The sequence below is a fragment of the Solanum pennellii genome, chromosome 2, assembly GCF_001406875.1.
Source record: "Solanum pennellii chromosome 2, SPENNV200".
Lineage (NCBI taxonomy): Eukaryota > Viridiplantae > Streptophyta > Magnoliopsida > Solanales > Solanaceae > Solanum > Solanum pennellii.
In genome coordinates this window covers 54,043,505-54,066,121 of record NC_028638.1, presented here as the reverse complement: position 1 = coordinate 54,066,121, position 22,617 = coordinate 54,043,505, and the positions used below count along the sequence as shown (strand labels likewise).

Sequence of the window (22,617 nt, the reverse complement as noted above, 5' to 3'; positions counted from 1 at the left end):
GTTTTAAAAAAACATAGTAATTGCAAATACACAAAAATAGATAAAAGATAAAATGGATAAGACTGAACTTAGGATAAAAGAATGCCCCCAATCTAATTGTGCAAGATCTGCTAAATTATTTCATACTACAAAATATGGAAGAAAAAAAACCTGTGCAAGAATATGCCAAGTGCCAAGCACAGAGATAAAGCAGGGGAAAACGGGTGTAAAGATGGAACAGCCCACAAAAAATCGTTAAATTAGATTAAGAAGAACTAATGAAGTTATAAAACATAAACACAGAAAAACAGATAGAAATATTCTATCAAACATCCCAACTTTTTCTGATAAATAAATTCATGACTACATTAGAGAGATCAGCATACTCATTCCGGCGACAAGGATCATCCGGACACATTTGGGACAATAGACCCGCGGGACGCGAGCCGCCGCCACCAACAACAACAACAAGGGTTCATGGAACATCAAATGTTGCTACCAATTCTGTCGGAATGGAAACAAATGATAAAGCATCCCAAAGTAAGACACCGAGGTGTTCTTTTATTGCCATTTTTGGACGATGCGCTAAAACTCCCGTCTCTTAAAGATTCATAGCCATATATTCATATTTCAATTGTTATCGCGTTAAATTGAATTTGAGACCAAGCATGAATCATGAATACACAATGATAAAATTATTTGTCAATTTCCTTTTTTCATTCAATGAAATGAATCGAATGGACAAAGTTGGATCTAGTAAGCAAAATCCTCATGAAGAGTTGAGAACATGTCTACAACATGGGATCTGTAACAACAAATATTGAAGAAATATTCTTCTTCATTCACTGCGTTAGCATTACATTACAGGATAGAGACCCAAAAATGGCCTATGGCTATACATTTCAGATGGAAATTTAATTTAATAGAAGGGAAGAGACAATTCCCTATACTATGCCATGGTTTAGAAGCCAAGTTGGTGATACTTGGCGTAATCGATCTCATTCATTCTAATACAACACAACATATTTTCTGGTAAATCCTCTGCCTTGTTTCCCTGCACCACATTTTACCAAGTAATATCAGATACAATTCTTCAAGAGGTAATCAAATCCAAACTTAGAAATGTTAATAGCCTACCTGAATTGTCAGACCAAAGTCAAGGACACAGTTTTTCAATCTGTCTTTAAATGATTCCACTCCTTTTCTTGCGAGATAATTGAATCTATGAATGTCCAAATCAATCTCAAAATAGTTTTCTCCCTGCAATAGCCAACATTAAAAAATTTCAGTGTGAACACGAAGGAAATATGTTTGATCTTATGTGCCAAATACATGAATGTTTGTACACAAAAGGAGTGATTGTCCTTACAAAAAGGTAAAAAGTATAAGCTGTCAATCTATATGCATCAAGAAAATGTGATTGGAAAGATTTGTTTGAATATTCTTTTGTCCAGGCACCACAACCAGGGGCAGACCCACGTTGAGCAAAGGGGGTGTTGAGAGACATCACTTCATCGGAAATTTTGACTACTATATATTTTAATTACTTGACAATGGATCCCTCTTGGCGCTTTGGTTCAGTGCTTACTTTTGTTATTTGATAAGTACTATTGAAACCATTATCTTTCCATACAAGTTAGAAGGTGATGTAGTTTATATGTGATACAACATATCATCTTTTACTCATGCAGGGATAGAGGGAGAGTATTGGCTAGGATTCGGCCAAACCCAGTAACTTTGGTTCGAACTTTATATTAGTATTAAAAATCCATTGAATATTTCCAAATTATCAATTTAGAACCCAATAACTTAAAGACTTGAGAATTCAGAATAAGCTTCAAATTCTGGTTCCACCGCTGGTCTCACTGAAGGTGGATCAGAGTTCGCTATTTCCAGAGGCTAGATATAACCAAGTCATAAGAAAAAACTGTAATACAGAGTTTCTAAATTAACTTACCAAATAGAATTCATGTTGAGGACGTGAGAGCACAGGCTTTTCGTTGTATGCATTCAAGAGTTTCTTCTCAGCCGCACTTAATTGAAGATCCTCTGTGTTTACAACTCGGCCCAAGAATTTCAATCTTTCCCTGAAGGGTGCATTTGTATCCCTGGGAAAGCCTTTGATCTTCTCAATTTCATCATGTATTAACCTCTGTCCCACAGATAGCAAGAAAAAGAATAACGAATCAGCAATTCATATAGAAATAGAAAATTATGTATGTACACAGTAAAATCAAATATATTCCTATCTCGTTACAGGAAGAGGTAATCTTGCTAAGTGCTACTCGTTAAGAAATCACAAAATGTGTAAAGAAATTCACCATCATACCTGGAGATTTTCTTGAAATTGGACTGGCATTTCCGTGGAGTAATTTTCTGAAAGTTTGAAGTAGAGAACAAAATTCATCCCTTCTCCATCATATTCATTTTGGAAGATTGCAGGAGGGTACAACGGTATCTGAGATGTAAGAGCAGTCAATCATTGTTTGGGGAATGCAAATCATTAGTAGTATGAATTCTCCTAAAAATAAATAAATACTCCCAGCATCTTCTCTGGGGCAGGTTTTAAATGCCAAATCTGAGCAATAAAAAATAAATCTAATATCTGAGGAAGATGTGATTGTGCATCAAATATGAGACAATATACTTCAACAGAGTTTTGAAGTATACACTGATATAACAATGTGAAGAAAAAATTAGTGGCATCCCAATACCTGAAGATTTACAACAAGAATGGATGGAACTTCACTGGATGAATCGATGGCTGGAAGTTCCACAAAACGTGCAACATGATCAATTTTCCGTGGTGATAAGAATACATCAGCACCAAAAGGATAAAATGCAGCACAATTTAAAGCAAAGTCTTTCTTCTTATCCCTGTCAAAGAATTAAGAGGGATTGAACTTAATATTCAGTTGAGCAAAACAAACTTGGAATATACTTGAAAAAGAAATGGCAGAGTCGGAGAAATAACTATTATAGATTTACAGTCATATGTCACAGATCTTGTTTAGAAAAAAAAAAATTATCCCACAGATGGAGTCCCTCATCAGTAGTATTCTCTTACCTGAAGAAATTTTTACCACGGATCTTGAAAGTATTTGGCTCAACGGATGACCAGCAGTTCGCCATTTTCCGTCCCAACGGGCTACAAGGAATTTGAGAACCAGCTATTGGTCTTTGCAGAACAGTCTTTGGGGACACTGGAGAATGAAAAGCAGACAAGTCAGTAACATAAAACAATTAAAGTGAATCCAGTTGTAGCTTGTAGCACTATGTAGATACAATCAACACCTTCAATTGTCGTCTATGATTCAATGTACGCTTAGACAAGTTACGGCTTTTATGTGTGGGTCACAAATATGACGATCAACTCAAGATGAAGTATCAGCATACTACATTCTTTATATTCTACTTAATGCATATTACCTAATATAATGGTTTATTCTCTTAATATACGATTCCATAAGTTCAAGGTTGATTACAACAACTACTGCTGCTGCTACAACTATGCACAGTCCCTAACATGTTGGCCTCGGCTATATGAACCCTAACCATGTTTTTCTATTTACACTCATCTCAGTCCGACATTTTAATCTCAAAATCCTATTAACATTTCAAAAGTGGTTTAGGCAAGAAAAGTAGCCAATTTCACACATTGGCTGCCATTAACAGTATATACAAGGTAAAAGAGCTTACATAATGCAGAACTTGAATTTGTTTCTCTCCATTTAAAAGATAACATCTGGGTTAGGGATGATTTTTTCCGGCTGCGTGGTGAGATCGGGTTTAGAGACTTTTTCTTTTCATCCGAAGAGGCAACACAAGCAAGACAAGGCAGACACGGATTTTGTCTTCCACAATTGTGGAAAATTCCTGTTTCAACCCTAGCACCACCATCCATGCTTCGGGGTGTTTTATCATTAAGACTTGGGTCATCCATCTCAGTTTGAGAATTGGACTTAAGTTGAGAATCTGCTGAAAAATATCTCTTTACAACACCCTCTTTAACAACACTTGGTTCTTCACTTCCATTTGGCTGTTCATGTTTCTCGGAGAGGTCAGAAGCAGCATTGCCATTGTGATACACAAAATCAGAAAACCTTGGAGAAACCCCAGTTGAAAAAGATCCATTTTGAGAAAAAACTGCACATTTTGAAATATATATATATATATAACATTGATTAGAGATCTTCCTGCCCAAACAATGCAATGACTACAAAGTTCTAACGAGGCGGATGACTTACCATCTTGAACACTATGAAAATCATCCTCACAGTCAGACTCAACCACCATCTCCGGGTCGAACCAAGACTCTGCATTTCCTGTTTAGGGCACAAAATCGAGTTATGCTCTATATAAATAGAAACAATTACATTAGGGTGTTGACTATTAGTCACAACAGATTGGAAACTCAACCAAATTGATTGTACTAAATTTCATTTAAATTTTCTAAATATTTGATTGTGAACCCAGTTATCATTGCAAACTAATTTGATACCTCAAATCCTAAATTCATTTGAAAATGTCTTGAATTAAAACTGATGATTTGTAAGTGATGCAGTAATACCTTGAAAAGCAGGATTAGAGTAAGAATGATCAGCTGAAGAAGATGGTTCAATCTTACTGAGATTTTGAGAAGCCGAATGAGTCTTCGATACATTTCTCTTTCTACTAACTCTGTGTCTCTTCCGACGAACAAGCCTCCGACCCCTAATTCCTACACACCCATTAGGTTTCGATGCACATGCTCCCATCTTTCACCTGTAAAAAAAAAGTCCCCAATAACAGATTGTTGATTATTAATTTTTGGGGTTTGGGTATAAAATTATGAAATGCAACAATTTGCCGAGAAGAGAAGATTATATAAAAATGGGTTTAAAGTAAATAGTTGAGTTGGGACCTGAAAGTGGATTTGATTTTTCAACGACAAAATGCTTCCGACTGTGGATGATTAGTATTGGGTAAGAACGTTCCAGTGAGGTCCCTCTTCCTATATAAATGCCATGTACCTACCAATACTCACCACTACGCGCTTTAATTTTTACCCCTTTATACCTTCTTTTTTTTAATCAAATTCTCTCTTTTACACTAAATTTGAATTTATAAGAAACAAAGAGAGTAAAGCTTTTAGGAGAGGGTAAAAAAACAACTTTTAAATTACTCATTTTGTTCCCTCCTTCTTGTTTATGGTACAAACTACAAAGAATATATATTTATTTTTATTTATTCAGATTAGCAAATTAAAACACAAGTTAATATTTTATATCATTTCTCTTTTTATTATTAAGTATTATTTATTTGTGATAAATCAGACAACTTAATTATTATGAACTGTATATTTGAAGTATTATTTTCTAAAAACGTGTTAAGTTAAATATGAAGAAATAAATTTATACTGAGAGAATAATAAACTTATCTTCCTTTATGTGTGTTGAGAGAATATATGCTTAAGTAGTTCGGTTCGTGTCCATAAATGAATGATAACTTAATTAATAAAAAAATAATCGCGTTTAAAATAATGGGGAACGAATAGGATTATGTTGAAAATCAAATGAAGATATCTCATAGAAAATAAAATGACTTGGAACTATATTTTTATTTTTTTGGGAAGAACTTATTTTACGAACAACTTACTACTACTTTCTATAAGTTTTTGTACCATGTTTTTAATTTTACATATAAAATATTATTATTTATATATATATATATATATATATAAATTCTGGAAAAACATATTATCTTTTTTTTATATATTATTTATAAGTAGTCAAGAAGTTTCAATTTCTTTTTGAGCACTTTCTGCCTTCTTCTTTTAAAGAAAAAAAAAGAGGAAACATTAACTAAAAGAATAATTTGGTGAGAGTGAGATTAACCTTATTTTATTCTTGGTTCTCATTAATTACTTTGTTGCCTTTCAATTTAATTATTTTGCTTTTGCTTTAGTCTGTTTTTTTAAAACACTGCATCTTTCTGCATTTGATAACTTTTTAAATTGGATTGATTTATTATAAGTCACTCAATTAATACCTCACATGCAATTTTTTTTCTTTATCCTCACTTCAATTAGGAAACTGGTTTATGAGATAATAAGAATTACTATTAATTTGAGTAATTATATGAGAAATTATTTTTTTAATTTTAATATTTTACATGATTTATTTAATATGATAAAATTCAAATGATACTTTTAATGCATTACACGAGTTTTTAGTTTAAATTTACAAAATGAATTTTATTTTCGTAGTGACTACTTAGACTATAATATTTAAATTATAACAAACGGAGTCCAGCCTCTTGCTTCACCACATTATCTTTTTCCACAACTACTAGATTAAGGACTATTAAAAATTACAAAATGAAAAGGAGTAATCCTCTCTTATTTTTGTGTTAAAAAAAAAAAAAGAACAAGTATTTTTGAAGTAATTACGTTTAATACAAGTAATAAGCTCAACAGAATGGACGGAGGCTGTACAAAAATAGCACAAAAATGTTGAATTTGAACACATTTTTTGAAAATAAGCATCGTAAATTTATATTATAATACGACGGCTAAACAGTAATTTTTAAAAAAAGTTGATTTAGGTATATTGACGGGATATTTTTTTTTAAAAAAAAGGAAAATATCAAATTGATAATTAATCTTATAAATATTAATCTGTTGGGACATGCATTGGCAATTGGCTTAGCTATGTAGATAAATTAAAAAACATCGACGAAATATTTTTCATTAAAAAATTATATTACATATTATTTTTTTTATCAATCCTAAATTTAATCCGTGAAATTTTTGATTTCATCCCGACATAGACATATAACATGTAGTTTTCTCAAATCACCGCAAGAATGTCAGCACCGGCCAGAAACGCAAACATCCAAAGAGATCAAACTTTTGTATACTTCTTTTTTATTAGTTTGGATTTTAAAAAGTATTGTCGTTTTCTACTCAAATTTGAGAAATTTTAAAAATAAATCAGTAATTTATTGTACTACAACTTGTGTTAAAAAAAAGACAAAAAAAAAAAATTGCGAGCAGAGAGAGAAAAAATGGGGGAGGAATGATGATAAAGATGTAAATAATTAAATTTATATTGTATTACAATTGTTGTTGGATTACAATCCATAGAGTTAGTTGAAGTATACCAGCTAACTCAAACAACAATATTATATATTATTAATAAAAAATAAAAATAACAAATCGAACTATCTTATTTTATTATTTAAAAGAAGAAAACTATTTTACTTTATTCTTTACTAGTTGAACCTAACGTACGTGAAGTGACAACATAAATAAAGGGCAAAAGGAGTCTCCCTTTAAATTAGAAGATAAATAATTTATCAATACCTTTCCGTTTTTGTCACAATCACAAGAATCAGACATCACAAATGACTTCGTGCAATTTTACAACTAATTAAGAAATCTCTCACATGTTATTTCCTACATAGACTTTTTACTCTTTAGGGTCAATTTGGTTGATTCGAGATATAATGTTTTGATATAAATTATTTTATTTATATAAAACAAGTTAATTTATCACTTAAGTATAAATAATAAATAAAAAATTCAAGAATCACCGAATTTCTAAGTAAATGCAAATTAAATAATCTACCCTTTACCGCTTTAGCTTTTGGAAAAGTTAATATAGTATTAATAAAGCAAATTAAAAACAAGACACAATGAATTTGGCTAAAAGACTAAAGAATTTATTCATATTCCATGTTTATATTAACATACTATATGTACAAAAGATTATTTTAGTTACTAAATGATCATTATTAAGTATTACTCCCTCAGTTCACTTTTTGTTTGTCCAGCTACATTTTTCGAAAGTCGGTTTAACTAACTTTTAAAGTTAAATTAAATTAGATTAAGTCGATATATTTTTACAAAAAAAATAGATGTTCAAAAAACTATACATCAAAAAAGTTCTTATAGTTTGACTCTATAAAAGAAAATCATGACAATAAATTATGGACGAAGAGAGTTAATAATTATTTCATCCATTTCAAAAATAACGTTCCTATTTCCTTTTTAGTTTGTTTCAAAAAAAATATCTATTTTTCTTTTTTAGCAACACTTTAACTTTAATTTTCCATGTGAAATGTTTTTAAAACCACAAGATTAAGGACGTTTGGTATATTTAACATAACTTTAATTTAAAATCACAAGATTAAAAAAAGTTTTATTTCTTTTCTTAAACTCCGTTCTAAATTAAACTAATTTATTCTTTTATAAACGGAGATAGTACAAATTAGTTGGCGCGTGAAGGTGTGTATGTTTACGTTAGATAGGAGTTAGGAGTGGGAGTTGTTAGGTTTAAAATAGGTGACATGCACGACCTTTGAAGAGTCGAAGAAATGGTCCGTGAAACTAACGCGTTCTTTTCTTTAATAAAAAAGGAAGAGGGAACAACGTTGTAATTCAGTCCCACGTGTTGTTATTTAATTTGTGGACCCACTTCTCGGTATTTTTGCTCAATATGGGCCAGCCCAGTAAAAAGACCTTGGACCAGTTGGGCTCTTAGATGTACTACCAACCTAAGAGCTCTTCGACCAGTTTGAGGATCTTATTTCTAACTAACATGATTCGGTTGATATTTGAAAAAAAAAAAGATATTCAAGTAATAAAATAAATATTTAAAAATTAAAGTTGTGTGATTGACTATAGAAATACAAATAAAGTTTCATGAGTGTAAACTAAAATAATCTATTTTTTAAACTTCGAATTTTATAGTTCGAGTTTGAAGTTAAATAATGAGGCACTCTTATAAACAATTACTACTACTTATTTGAAATAAGATCTATGGGCAAACGGATATACTGTTGAATTTTTTTAAAAGTGAAGTTTTAAAAAAAATGTATTTGAAATTTGAAGTTGTGTGTTTGAATATGAAAACATAATTGAAGTTTGAGTAAAAAACAAATTTTGAATTTTATATTTCAAGTTTAAACTTACAATAACAAGAGAATATTATAAACAAATACTACTACCTACTTATTTGATATAAAATAATAATAAGATCTTTAGGCAAGCGGATATAGTGCATATAGGATTTGATTTGATATTATGACTTGATCCCTTCATCAAGTGCATCTAGTGAGTAGTCATTATAAGTATATTTTTTTTATTCGATGTCTAATATTTATATTAAAGTTCGATTAAATTTAAAAATAATTAAGCGTTATTTAATAAAGACGATTCTGTAGTCAGAAAACTCAAACCTACAGTCATTGATTAACAATTACCATTTTATCATAATCTTTGAGGGATCATTATAAATAGTATGGTGATTGGTTAACGTGGAGGGAGTGAGTGTTGATGTCGTTATAAGAGATACAGTGGTAGTTGCTCAAATTTATAAGTATCAAATTTGGTGATTTGGTCCAAAGTCAGCACAAGATGGAAGAAGAAATAAATGTATAATTTCTAAACTAAATAAAAGTAGTGATGACAACACCTGTCTAGCTGTCGGAAATGGCCTCACATATTTTCTGCATAATTTGGTTGTTTTAAAAAAAAAACGGTAATATGCATAACACTACACAACATTTTATTCTACCACACATGATACACAAATATAAATTTATAATCTGCATATTTTATTTTATTTTATTTTTTACCTTAAGAATAAATTAGAGGACTAGCCCAAAATAGTAACAGAAGTGCAAATGACCCTAAACTATTTATTAGATGGTGATTTTACTCAAAAAGTTGTCTTTTATTTGACTCTTGTCGTAAAATCAGTTACTTTGTCTAGCTGATGCGTTGGGACTATATATGCAATGGCAGAGGCACATAGGTTCAAGCCTGACCAATGAAGATGATTTATCCAAAAATAATACTTAGGAACGTTTTGAAAGACACCCTAATAATTGGATTTAGTGTAATTGGTGTAGTTACGCTATCTGTCCTGTTTGGTTGGACAAAGTAATTACTTGGACAACAGGTAATTGGTGTAATTGATAAGGGTAATTACAGTCTTCAATTTACAAATAGAGATTGTAAAAGGGATAATTACCAGCTGATTACTTTTTTTTTTTAATTTCTATTGTTGTTTTGTCGTTGTTTTTTCACTTATATTATTTTAAGGTCTCTTTTTATTTTTAATATTCTAAAATCTTCTAGAAGTTTATTGTTTATTTTATATTATAATATTTTATTTTATTCTCGTTCTCAACCTTACTTCACGTAATTTTATGTCATTTTTTCATATTATCTATTTCTTTATGCCATGTTTATTTTTTCATTAGCATAATTTTATTACTGTTTTAATTTTTAATAAATAGATTTATTGTTAAGTAAGGTTATAGATTTATATGTTTTTTAAAATAAAATAAAATGTAAAATAAATTATATTTATGTATGCTATGTTGAAATTTGCTACAAGAGTATTATGTTAATTTTTTTTTTTGAATTTATAACTTATGATATATTTTCAGTTTCATTTGTTTTTAGTAATAATGAATTCACATTGCAAGTCATTTTTTAATTAGACTTGATAGATTATATTTATGTCGAATATTTAATAATTTATGGTATTATTATATAACAAGCATTTCACGATGTTCATAAAAACTTCATACTTTTAATTTTTATGATCAATTCATTCGAAAAATATTAATTAGAATAAATATAAAACAATAACTTTTTCATAACAATAGTTAAGAACATATGTTTATTAAGTAATATATTTTTAAAAAAGAATATATCTCTTAAATATTTAATTTAATATTATTTATAAAGTTTCTTATTTGTCTAGTATAAATTCTAAATAATCAATTTTTATTTTAAAAATTTAATATAATTTTTTGATTGCGATTGTGCATGCAAACACAACATGTGTAATTATATTATAGATACACTTTGACAATCAAACAAGTTTGTGTAATTACTAGATAGTGTAATTAGTAGACCGATAATTACTACCTTAATAATTACACCAATTTCAATTAGCATGTGACTTTCCAAACAGATCATTGGCAATGTTCATACGGTGAATAATATAAATGAGAACTCAACATTGAATTATTTGTTAAAAACAAAGGTGAATCTAACTCTAATATCACATTGACAAAAATTTAACGTCAAGATAATTGAAAGTACACTCATAAATTCATCCAATATATTATTCGTTGATGCAATAATATGTTTGAGGTGTTAAAAAAATGATACAATGTGTGAGTGTCAAACTCTGACTTGTTCTTCAATCATTTGATCTGACATAAGAGTAGTACACAATTGGATATTAGGTGTACATTGATTAATGTTTTTTCATCAATAATGCACTGGTGAATTTGATCCTTTTTTAAAAAAAAGAATGTATTGCTGTTTCTAATTTTTTAAATGGTTAATTCATACTATATTACCAAACAACAACTGTTTATGATGTCACAATTCCATGGGAAAAATTCCAGAAAAGAACAAGACCCTCTTTTTCTTTCTTCTGATCATGACAAATTAAGTGCATACTAGGGCATGAAATGTGAATAACCAATAAAATGGTATCTATTTTTGCGGATTAAAAGCTGATAAATTTAATTTGTATTTTACTTAAAAGTCTTGCCTCCTAATGTCTGTACTGCTATGTCCTACAACTTTAGTTAACACCAATAATTAAGGGTGTGGCTAATTCTAGCTTAATAAAGGTCCCCAATTGATTGAGTTGCATGGAAATGTGTGTTTGAAAATAAAAATACAAATCAATCGTAATATTTTATTTTACTTTTACAAAATTGGTGGTAAAGTTAATGGAAGAAAAATTACAATTTCTTTTTTATGATTGGTCAGTTAACATTCTCTAAACAAACATGTCGAAGTTTTAAAAAAGAAAAAAGAAATCTCACTGTAAACTTGATCACCTACTTTCCTCCGCTTGACCGTCCGCACTCCTTTAATAACAAATAGCAAGACGTTTAAATCAATCAAATCTATATGTGAGAAATATGTCTTATATTTTATTTAATTAATGTTAACGTTGAGCTATGATAAGATTTCGGATGGCGTATCAATAAGAGTTGTAGTACAGTGGCAAATTTTTTATCATCCATAACCATAGGTCTTTTCAGTTTCCTTGGTTTTTTTTTGTCTTATTCTTTTTAAATGTTTTTATTTACTTAAATTGTGTGTCAAATAAAAATCAAACAATAGAAATAAGGAAAGTAATGATTTAAGAAACGGAAAAGGGCAAAAAATATCTATATATTATTTTAAAAGGTTTAAAATATCCTTCATGCACCTATTGGATTAAAAATACCATTTAGTCAACTTTTTTGGTCCACTATTACTCTTTAAACTAACAACATCATATTTTATTAATTATTATATTTAATAATTATTATGTGACATTTTTCTATTGGATAAAGTTAAATTTCTATCCACCAAACTTCTCCTACTCACCTGACCCATATTGACACTCCTTGACCCAAACCCAATTAAAAGATCCATAAAAAATTAGAAAAGATCTTTTAATTAGATTTGGGTAAAAGAATGTCAATGTGGGTTGGGCGGGTAGGAGATTCCAAAATTGGTGTGTTGGAATTTAACTTTATCCAATAGAAAGGCGTCACGTAATAAATATTAGATATAATAATTAAAAAATATTCATTTAAAGGATAATACTGGACCAAAAAGAATGACTGAGAGGTATTTTTAAACATTTACGCATAGTAAAGAGGTATATTATTAATATTTTTCGCATATTATAGAGGTATTTTTGGCCCTTTTTTGTTTAAGAGATTCAAAGGCTCAACACGAAAACCTTAAAGGTTGAACTCTTACTATATTTAAATTCTGAATCCGCCTTTATCACCCCCGCCCCCTCCTCTAGCGTTCCCTCCTTTTTTGGCTTTTGGACATTAACAAACTTTAACTTTTCCCATATTATATATTCAACCGAAGTCCAAGAGAAGTCTTTCATAAAAGGGGAGGGGATTAGAGCAACATAAAATATGCCTATATATTCTTCTGTTATCATGTCTGTAAAGTATAAACTGCTCCAAATTACTTAATGAAGTAATCTGCAGCTAGATAACAAATGGGTATTGCAGGTCAAATATCCAATTAGTACCCAAAAAAAAAAAAAGTTATATATGGGTGGTATGAAGGCTTTCTTGGGTGCTCTTGTTTTACTTAGTTTACTGTGGCTCATTTTGTATGGTATTTTAGTCAATCAGGAAACTAAAAAAATCACTGCTACGACGATCGATCGTCTAGATTTTTGGAAGATAACACAAACAGAAAGGTATGATCTTCAAAAGAATCTCAATTATGTGAACAAAAGAATTCAAATCAATGACACTCCAAACAGGTAAACACGATGTGATCTCCCTTATTCTCCAAGTCTTGTAATCTTATATACTATAGACAACAATTGCATGTAATAATCTTTTCAATGATCTGATAGCGTTAAAAAGTGTATGGTTACATTTAGATGACTTAAAATGTGACCGTGCGAGTGTATATAAGTCAAATTCTTGTATGTATATACTTGTTATTCAGGAAAGCAGGGAAGGGAACTAGGGCTGCCACCAAAAATGTAAGTGCTAGAGCAATCAAACATGTACTAATAGAAGCTGAGAAGCAATATCTTCAAAGAAATCCAAATATCAATTATGTGAGCAAAAGAAGAGTGCCTACTGGACCAAATGCCATTCACAACAGGTATATTTATAACTACATATACTATACCATCTTTTTTATTTTCAAGAAAACAAACTTTATAGTTAATAAAGTTGATGTTACTTGGTTTTCAGGAAAGTAGGAGAGTATAGAGAGCCACCCAATCGAGCTTGAGTTTAGGAAGACACTTGAAAGTATCATATTTACAACAGACATTGCAGTGAAAACGAGTACGATTTTCTTAAATATTTTGAATTATTAACTAGTATATATACCCTTTATGTAGTTTTCAAGTTTATATATTGTTTCATATTTCTGATGTACCGATGATGTTCGAAATCACATGAATGGAATTCTAAGCAATGAGAAAGTAGATTGGCAGCAAAATTTTTCATGACTGATGAAAGAAGGATGTGATGTGATCATGTGAATGTAAAAGCTATTCTTCTTCTTTATTATGTTAGGTAGTCTTATTTAATCTATGATTGCGACACTGTAAAAGATCTACAGAAATATTAATTACTTTAGGGGAGCCTTTCTTGAATGATTTATTATGGAGCAGGAACTTTTGACGGTTCAAAGGAGAAAGCAAATTGCTTTCTGGTTTGAATGAAATTAATTTTTCTTCAAGACAAAAGCAACTTTATAAAGCAAAGATCCTGCACGAGACAAAAGTTTACTTTTTTAGCCATGAATGATGTCTACTAAACTGCAATTATTAAATTTTATCTTCACTTAACCCAATATTTAAATCTGAAAGATCAATCATAGAAGAAGGTAACAAACTAGACACTCTTAGAGCATAAAGAAGGCTGAACCCAGTTGCTACACCAAATTAGGTGTTACTTGGGGCTGCACGACTCAGGCAGACTCTCATAGAGCAACTGCACATGCATGTGTTGAACTTGTTTAGGTACCAAACCACCCCTAAAGAGTCCATAATCCACATTTCAAATCCACGAGGTCAAATTTAATAACCTAAACTATGTGGAAAAACACAAATATTGATGGAATAAGTTTCTATGTATAAAATTCATTGATAGTGTGGGTGCCATTTTGATCAATAAATTTAATGGAAGCTAGAGCTGAAAGATATTTTGTGAGACGTGTGATTTGTGTTTGTGGAACCCAGGCCATCAGTCAAACAAAAGAAAGCACCTTGGAAATCACTATGGACATGGGATGTCCAATGACCAACTCAATTCTATTCTAGATATCTTATAGATGCTGCTTACCTAGATGTGGTGCATGTTAATCGTCCCTCGAAAAGCCGAACGGAGGTGTCAAGACGAAAAAACCAGGAATTCTGAAAGTGACTGCAGTTTCCTCAAAGCTTATTCCTCGGCAGATCGATGCTTTTACTGGCTAACAACATATGTCACATTCATATATGCTTTTATGTTAGACAGATTTTGAATAGTTAACGCGAAGAAATGACTAATATAAACATCAATAGAGAATACAAAACTCAACTTGAGACCTTGATGAAACTTGGCTTGTAAAATGGAAGAACAAGGAATGTTGAATCATTTCAACAAATACATGATAACAAAGTGACCATATAATGAAACATTCAAACAGACCGAAATGGATCATCTATAATGAATATATTACACATTCCAAACAAGGATGTTGAAAATTTTCAAAAGAGAAGCTATATGATATTTGCTAATAAACATATACACATTCAACACATTTATACGTCAAAGTTTGGCTGGATTTTTTTCTCAAATCAAACCAATCAGATGTCAGATCTTTCAGTCAGTTTGATCCGATATTTTGGTATACAGAACTAGTTGTGATCAACAAACAAATGAAAAAAGGCATACATGCAACATTAATAAGCAAACGTCCCCATTGGCTTCCAAACAAGAGCTAGACAATCAGTAAATAGTAATATAGACCAGTTTCCAATAAAAGAGACGTTCAGTTGAGAATCCTTTGAATACATAACATCTAATGCTATAGGCAACGGTAATCACAAACATGAACAATAATTATCAGCTTCCTATACTACAAATATCAAGCAAGCAAATACTTGAGAATGATTTGTGCATTTTGCAAATATAATACAGAAATATATAAAGGGTGTACTTCTGAGCCAATCAAAACAGTGCCATGCCACTTACACCAATAGGAACTGAAAACTTACAACAGGATGCATCATGTTCATTTGGAGTGAACATTTAGTAATAATTTCGCAATTCCGGCTTCAAACAGGGCTTCTAGTAGTACCTTCTTTGCCAAATAGTAACGGGAATTCGTCATACTGTTCAGAGAAACCCTGTTTTTCAGCCATGCTCTTAAGTGCTTCATAAACCTGATACATAGACCACCTATCATTGGGTCGAGAAACCACAGAATTACAAGCAACTTTTAGGAACTGCACAATCTCTTCATCATGCCCCTTCCCACGCATGTTCTGGTCAATTGCATCTTTAATGCGACCCGAAGCAGAGAGCTGATTCATCCAGTCTACCAAATTACCCTTGAATCCCTCTTCACCAGCAGTAACTTCAAGAGGTTTTTGTCCAGTAGCCAACTCCAAAAGCACTACCCCAAAACTATAAGCATCCCCTTTCAGTGAAGGCACCATTGTGCTAGAGTATTCTGGAGCTACATAGCCAAATTCACCCAACTCCCCATTCACATAACTAGACTCTTTTGCATCTGACGTCATCAATCTTGCCAGCCCAAAATCCATTACTCTAGCATCAAAGTCTTCATCGAGGAAAATAACATTAGAACATATGTTTTGGTGCAAGATAGGAGGCTGGACACCATGATGTAACCAAGCAAGGCCCCTAGCAGCACCCAAGCCAATTCTAAACCGAGTAGGCCAATCCAGTTCACTTGCATTCCCATTTAAGAATGAGTGCAAAGTACCATTTGACAGGTGTTTATAAACCAAAAGCTTCTCCCCTTCAACAACACAAAACCCCAACAGTGGCACCAGATTAGGATGCCTAAGTTGTCCTAGCCTATACATCTCATCACGAAAGTGTTTCTCGCTCAGTTTGCAAGTATTAAGCCGCTTAATGGCAAGTGCAGAACCATCACGTAACACAGCATTATAAGTAGTACCCATTCTAGTTGAGTTGATAACATTGTCCGTCCTGAAACCATTTGTGGCAATCAACAAATCAGCTAATTTAACCTTGACGAGCGGTTTCTGGAACAACATAACCTGAGTGAGCTTGTGAGCCCTCAGTTTATCAGCCCAACTATCAGAGTCGTCTCTCCCAACTCCATACCCTCTCTTCCTCTTTCCAGCTTTGGTAAAAAACCAATACCACGCACCAAAAGCCAACAACATAGAAGCAGCAGCACCAAAGACTCCTGCTGCAATAATAATAGCTAAGCTTTTCTTACTTAGTCCTCCACATTTCCCCAAAGGTCCACCACAGAGACTATTTCCCTCAAAATTAAACTTAGACGAATCGAAAGCTGCCGGGATTCTACCGGAGAGTTGATTATTTGCCACAGAAAAACTATTAAGCCTACTTAAACTAGAAAATTCAGGAGGAATATTTCCAGTAAGCTTGTTATCACTGAGCGATAATTTATTCAAAAAGGTGCATTTAGCAAGATCGGCAGGGATAGGACCGGAATAATCGTTACCGGACAAGTCTAGGGTTACCAAATAAGGTAGCCAAGTACAAATTTGAGAAGGAATTGGACCAGAAAAGCTATTACCAGAGAGATCAAGGGTTGTCAAGCTGGCACAGTACTGTACAGGCTCCGTAACCTTCCCTCCGAGGTTCATAGCCGGAAGAGAGAGACTGATGATGCGATTTTCGTTGTCATTCCAGCAAGTAACACCCACAAATTTACAGATAGCTCCGATAGTAGTATTTTTAAAGTTCCATGAATTCAGATTCCCATCTGGATCTTCCAAAGACTTCTTGAATCCTTCTAAACACTTGAGATCATCTTCAGCTACAGCAGCATCAAGGAGCGGAAGAAGAAGTGAAATCAGAATCAACACAAGCGAAAGGAGAAATCTGAAACGAGCCATCGGTTGGCTGGGGTTTAGGGATTCAACAGCAGCAGTTTTGGGTAATTGGCACAAGCTGTTTGATAATATGCGCAACAGAAATAGATAGGAAATAAGGAAGATGAAGACTGGTGAGGCATTTGACTTGACAAATGAAAACCCAGTCTGTTATTTTACAAGTATTCAGTGGAGCCTTTAGAAGGTACTAAGAAATTATTTTAATGCATAAATAAAAACAAATACAAAATGCCAATGACTTAAAACCATATTTGAATATACAAAAAAAAAGTTGGCTTAATGAAGCAACTTTTGACAAATCTTTTGAAAGCATCCATGTTTGATATACTAAAGTTTAGTCTAATAAACCATGCTTATCTTATATACTAAAAATTTATATTTTTTTTCATTTCAATTTATTCATGTTACTTTCTTTTTAGTCATTTTAATAACATATACAAAGCACAAGTTGGAAAGCATTTTGATATACATATTTAAAGATAGTAAAATTTAACAATTTTATTTACTTTTAAATTGTTTGTGTTAAATTTTTAAAAAAATTATATTGCTAAGTCAAATATTCATTTTATAACATCTTTATATGGCTGAGCCTTAAATACCCAATCGGCCAATTTATTCCACAAAGACAAAGGTGATATATGTGTAAACTTAAGCGAGGTATCTGTTTAGTCATAGATTTTTTTAAGTAAAATTTGAAATTCTTTTGATAAATAATATTTATTCATAAATTTGTCATTATTTAATAAATATTTTGGCAAATTTCTCAAATTCTTAAAATATTAGTTTTTCTAGTATTTGTGTCATACTCATTATTTAGGATCTTTTAAAAATTAAAATTTTATTCCAAATTTTTATTTTTTAGAAAAACACCCTCTATAGTATTCCCTCCATGTGTTTTGTCACGATGTATGAATGATTTGCACTCACTCCAAATTAACACGTTTGCTCCAGTATCATGGACACTACTTGTTTTTTGTTGCAACGAATATCTAATTGACTTGTAATACTCACTTATGATTAGTTTAATAGTTTTTAAAAGTTATGGATATAACTCATATTTTTTTTTAAATGTGAAATATATTTTCAAATACTATGGCCAAACACATGATGAAATTTCACCCAAATAATATTTATCAAAAATATTTGAAAATCAATGACTAAACGCTAGCGAAATTATTATTTCTGATTTTAAATTTGATTTAAGAGTGTCTGAACTATATTTTCATATATATAACTTGGTCAAGCACCATAATTCAACCTTTATTTAAATTAGTCTGATGAGTTAGTTAGTTATTGAGAGTTAGCCAATTAGTAGTCTAATCAATACTACTAATATCTCTGAGCTATAATAGAAACTGACTTTCAGAAGCTGAGAAGAAATGTTCTCCTATAAAACATAGTTCAAATATAATTACAACTATTAAATATAATTATGATAATATTTGTAAAATTTTGTAAATATGTTTGATAAAATTTTGGAATTCAATTAAATATTTAAGAATTTGAAAAAACAACAAAAAGGTATTAACTTGATCAGCACAAATTTCTCAAAAAAATAAAAATAAAAAATAACTTCAATTTGACAAAACACAACTTTAATGTTTAAAATATAATTTTCACCCTAAAAATAAATTAAAAAATTATAATTTCAGAATAGAACATGATGAATCGTTGATTAAAACTCTGGCAATAAGTCAAGTTGATATGAAGCCTTAGTAGGCGTTTGTCCATGTGAAACCATATTATGATATCGTACCCTGAGATGGAATCAGCGTTTGGATATGTGATTTTACGCTGATTCCATATCATGAGATGTGATACTATATTCTTCAAAAATCATGATATGGAATCATATGGGAATACCATATCATGATTTGAGTTATTTTAATACAAAAATTGATCCACGAGTTTATATTTTGTTAAAACAATCCTACATTTATATATACTAACCATTTATTTCACATGTAAATAAAATTTATAATCAAATCATTACTTTTTAAAATTTATTATTCTCACCGACATAAAATTTATTATTTTCACTAATATATAGTCACTTTAATTCACATTTTACGATTGTTAATCTTGAAAAACCCGTGAAAAATGTTTTATTTTTACTCAAATATATTGATAAAACAATTACTTAAATGGAGAACAAATAACTTTGTAATAATTTATTATACGATTTTATATTTTTTATTTATTTGATAATATTGAATAAAACAATTGGGACTATTTTTATAGTTTTAAAACTTATGAAATTTTTATGTTTATAAGAAAATATATAATATCAAAATTTCATTTCGTATATTAAAATAAAATTTTAATTTTATATCATGATACAACATTATAATTTCATATTATGATACCGTATTACACGATCAAACTGGCCCTTAGTGGTTATGGATCATGATGACCAATGGTGGTCTAATTCCATATGGCCATGCTGCTAAAATAGGTGAAAAAGGAGGGGCCAAACTGTACTGAATCTTCATTCAGGTCCAAATTTATGTACTGTAATATCCCCCACCTAATTTCTGCATTATCTTTTTTTTAAAAAAAAAAAATCTGCTGTGACAGTTTGACCTACTTTCACAATTTAGATAGGATATGGAGATAGTTTATGGGAACAAAATTAATTAAATATTAAAAACTTTTTTGAAAAACATATTGCACGTTGTAGTTTGACTATTTTATTGGAGTGCACCTAATTTTCAATTATATCTTATTTTCACCTAATTTACGCTATTAGATAGTTTTATTGGTTCTTGTTCAAACAGAACAACTGATTTACATATCTCATTAACAATAGAATTTGGTCATCGACATGAGTTATGATGCGGTGATAGAAATATTTCATTTTTAAGAGTGTCACTTTTGAATGAATTATGCAGTGCGCAATTTAAATTTAGCAGGACTTCAATGTGAGCTCTGAACACCGAGAGGAAAACTAAAAAAGGAACTTTAGAATTTAGTAAGTGGTTCTAAATTTTTCTGGTTCATATGGTATCAGTTCATATTTGGTGATCCGAAGCTCATGCATGTGGGCACGAATTGCTTTAATTTTTTTTTTTTTTTAAAAACTACAAATTTTTAAGATTTCCAATATCATATTTTTCGAAGCGACACTATATACAACTCCTTTCTTTTATACTTCTGGACGTATGATTGGTATAATATATATACTTCTTCAATCACTTTAAGACAATTTTTATTTAAACTATCAAAAAGTAAAATATGACGAAGTTTTCAGAGACATAATGAGTATAGTATTTTTGGTTTTGTTTTGCTAGTACAAGTAACTTCATTTTAAGATATAGTGAATTCATAATTCTATCGAAGCTATAGAAATTATAATACTATGTAGATTACATTTAAAACGTTAAAAGCTTCTTATTAAGTCTCTAATTTAAATGTATTATACTATGCAATTTGTTTTTTCTTGTTTTCTTTGTGATTATTCTCGACATTAGTATTATCATTCTTACTTTGTTTATATTCAAGTAATTATTAGATCATATATTAAATGAAGTGTTCACTACGATAAACATGTCATGAGGCAACAAAGATGTTTTTTTTAATCCATTTAAAATACCAAATACAAGTAAGATTTTATTCATAAACTCAACAGGAATGCGCTTTAAAATGGGGTTGCAATATGGGTATAAGCACACAAATATTTGTTATTATTCTTTAAAAAACAAATAATTATAGCATGCAACCTCGAGTTTCATGGGAAAAAATAATATAATAATAATAATAATAATAATAATAATAACGATAACAATAATAATAATAATATCTTTATATAAAAAATTAAAAAAGAAAATTAATTTTCACCAACCATTTTTCCAATAAGCTGGTTTAAAGAAAAAATAAATGAAAATTAATGTTCGATAATGAAAATTTTTCATTGACTTTTTGATGCGAAAAATATTTTGTTTCTAGTAGTGAAATAAGCCGCATTTGGTAGCTAGTAAAGAGAGAACTTATTCAAATTTAACATTATTACGACGTATGATTTGCAATTTAAAAACATGCATACAAATGTATAAGTTAAGAGGAAGTGTGCATTTTTTTAATGTGGAGTTAAAGATGAAATAATTAGTACCCATGTAAGTGATACCCGTATAATTAAAATTTACATAGATAATATTTGTGTAATTCAAACTAGTTACCAAATGATTCGTATAAGTGCCCAAACTAACAAGTGTAGGATTTCGCCTAAACTTTTTTCATCGAAAAATTACATTACATAAGGTAAATTTTTTTTATGGACATATATAATATGTATTGAATCTCCTTGATTCATTTGTATGTTTACCTCTTTGTATCTCAACCTCTTATTAAAAATTATAACTCTGCTAAAGACGATAAAATGTTAAGTAATTCTCATCAAGAATTAGAACATTCATGTTTGAATTATATATATGGGATCACTTATGTTAAAAAAGTATTAACGTCTGATATGACATTCTCCAATATAAATTATAATTTAATCTAGTCTCAATATGTATACTAAATGCATGTTGGATTTGATATTTCATTATTAGCGATCAGAATTGTAACTTGTTATAAGAACTCACTGTATATTTTTAAATCTTTAATAGGAAGAAAAATAAAAAAGAAAAAAAATAGTAGTCTTTCTATTCTATTTTATATGATTTACTTTCATTTTTAGTTAGTTTAAAAGAATGACACATTTCTAATATCAGATAATAATTTTACTTTAAAATATTTATTTTTATCAGTAATAAAATAATTTATAACTATACAAATATCTATTACTTGTTTTAGATCATAAATTTTAAATATTTTTATTTCTTTAAATTTGTGCGAAATCAAACTAATTAAATGGAGGATAAATGGGTTTGTACCAACTTTTTAAGGAGGAGGATTTGAGAGTTTGTAATTCAAAATTTGAAAATTTTCAAAAGCATTACGCGCTTAGATGGCCCCACTTTCTCATATTATGCGCGCTTTTGGACTTTGTACCATATACCAACCC

General features: G+C 30.3%; 3 protein-coding genes and 1 long non-coding RNA gene across 4 annotated transcripts; 2 read left to right on the top strand and 2 right to left on the bottom strand.

Annotated features, from left to right (window-relative positions):
* Positions 1–115: 115 nt before the first annotated feature.
* On the top strand, positions 116–1,559 carry LOC114076151. The gene is made up of 2 exons (XR_003576971.1): positions 116–519; positions 1,434–1,559. It is a non-coding gene; the product is annotated as an uncharacterized LOC114076151 (long non-coding RNA).
* Positions 675–5,029, bottom strand: LOC107008889. Its single transcript, XM_015208097.2, has 10 exons — positions 4,883–5,029; positions 4,550–4,743; positions 4,227–4,304; positions 3,679–4,125; positions 3,047–3,182; positions 2,694–2,856; positions 2,309–2,437; positions 1,937–2,131; positions 1,117–1,239; positions 675–1,033 (listed from the first exon to the last, which is right to left on the bottom strand). The coding sequence occupies exons 2-10, from the start codon at positions 4,734–4,736 to the stop codon at positions 941–943; spliced, it is 1,551 nt and encodes a 516-aa protein (XP_015063583.1). The 5' UTR covers positions 4,737–4,743; positions 4,883–5,029; the 3' UTR covers positions 675–940.
* Positions 5,030–12,883: 7,854 nt separating this feature from the next.
* On the top strand, positions 12,884–14,141 carry LOC107010584. Its single transcript, XM_015209863.2, has 3 exons — positions 12,884–13,286; positions 13,478–13,639; positions 13,732–14,141. The coding sequence occupies exons 1-3, from the start codon at positions 13,069–13,071 to the stop codon at positions 13,769–13,771; spliced, it is 420 nt and encodes a 139-aa protein (XP_015065349.1). The 5' UTR covers positions 12,884–13,068; the 3' UTR covers positions 13,772–14,141.
* Positions 14,142–15,473: 1,332 nt separating this feature from the next.
* Positions 15,474–17,808, bottom strand: LOC107011426 (inactive LRR receptor-like serine/threonine-protein kinase BIR2). Its single transcript, XM_015210933.2, has one exon. It carries the CDS (start codon positions 17,613–17,615, stop codon positions 15,810–15,812), a length of 1,806 nt encoding a protein of 601 aa, XP_015066419.1. The 5' UTR covers positions 17,616–17,808; the 3' UTR covers positions 15,474–15,809.
* Between the last annotated feature and the right edge of the window lie 4,809 nt (positions 17,809–22,617).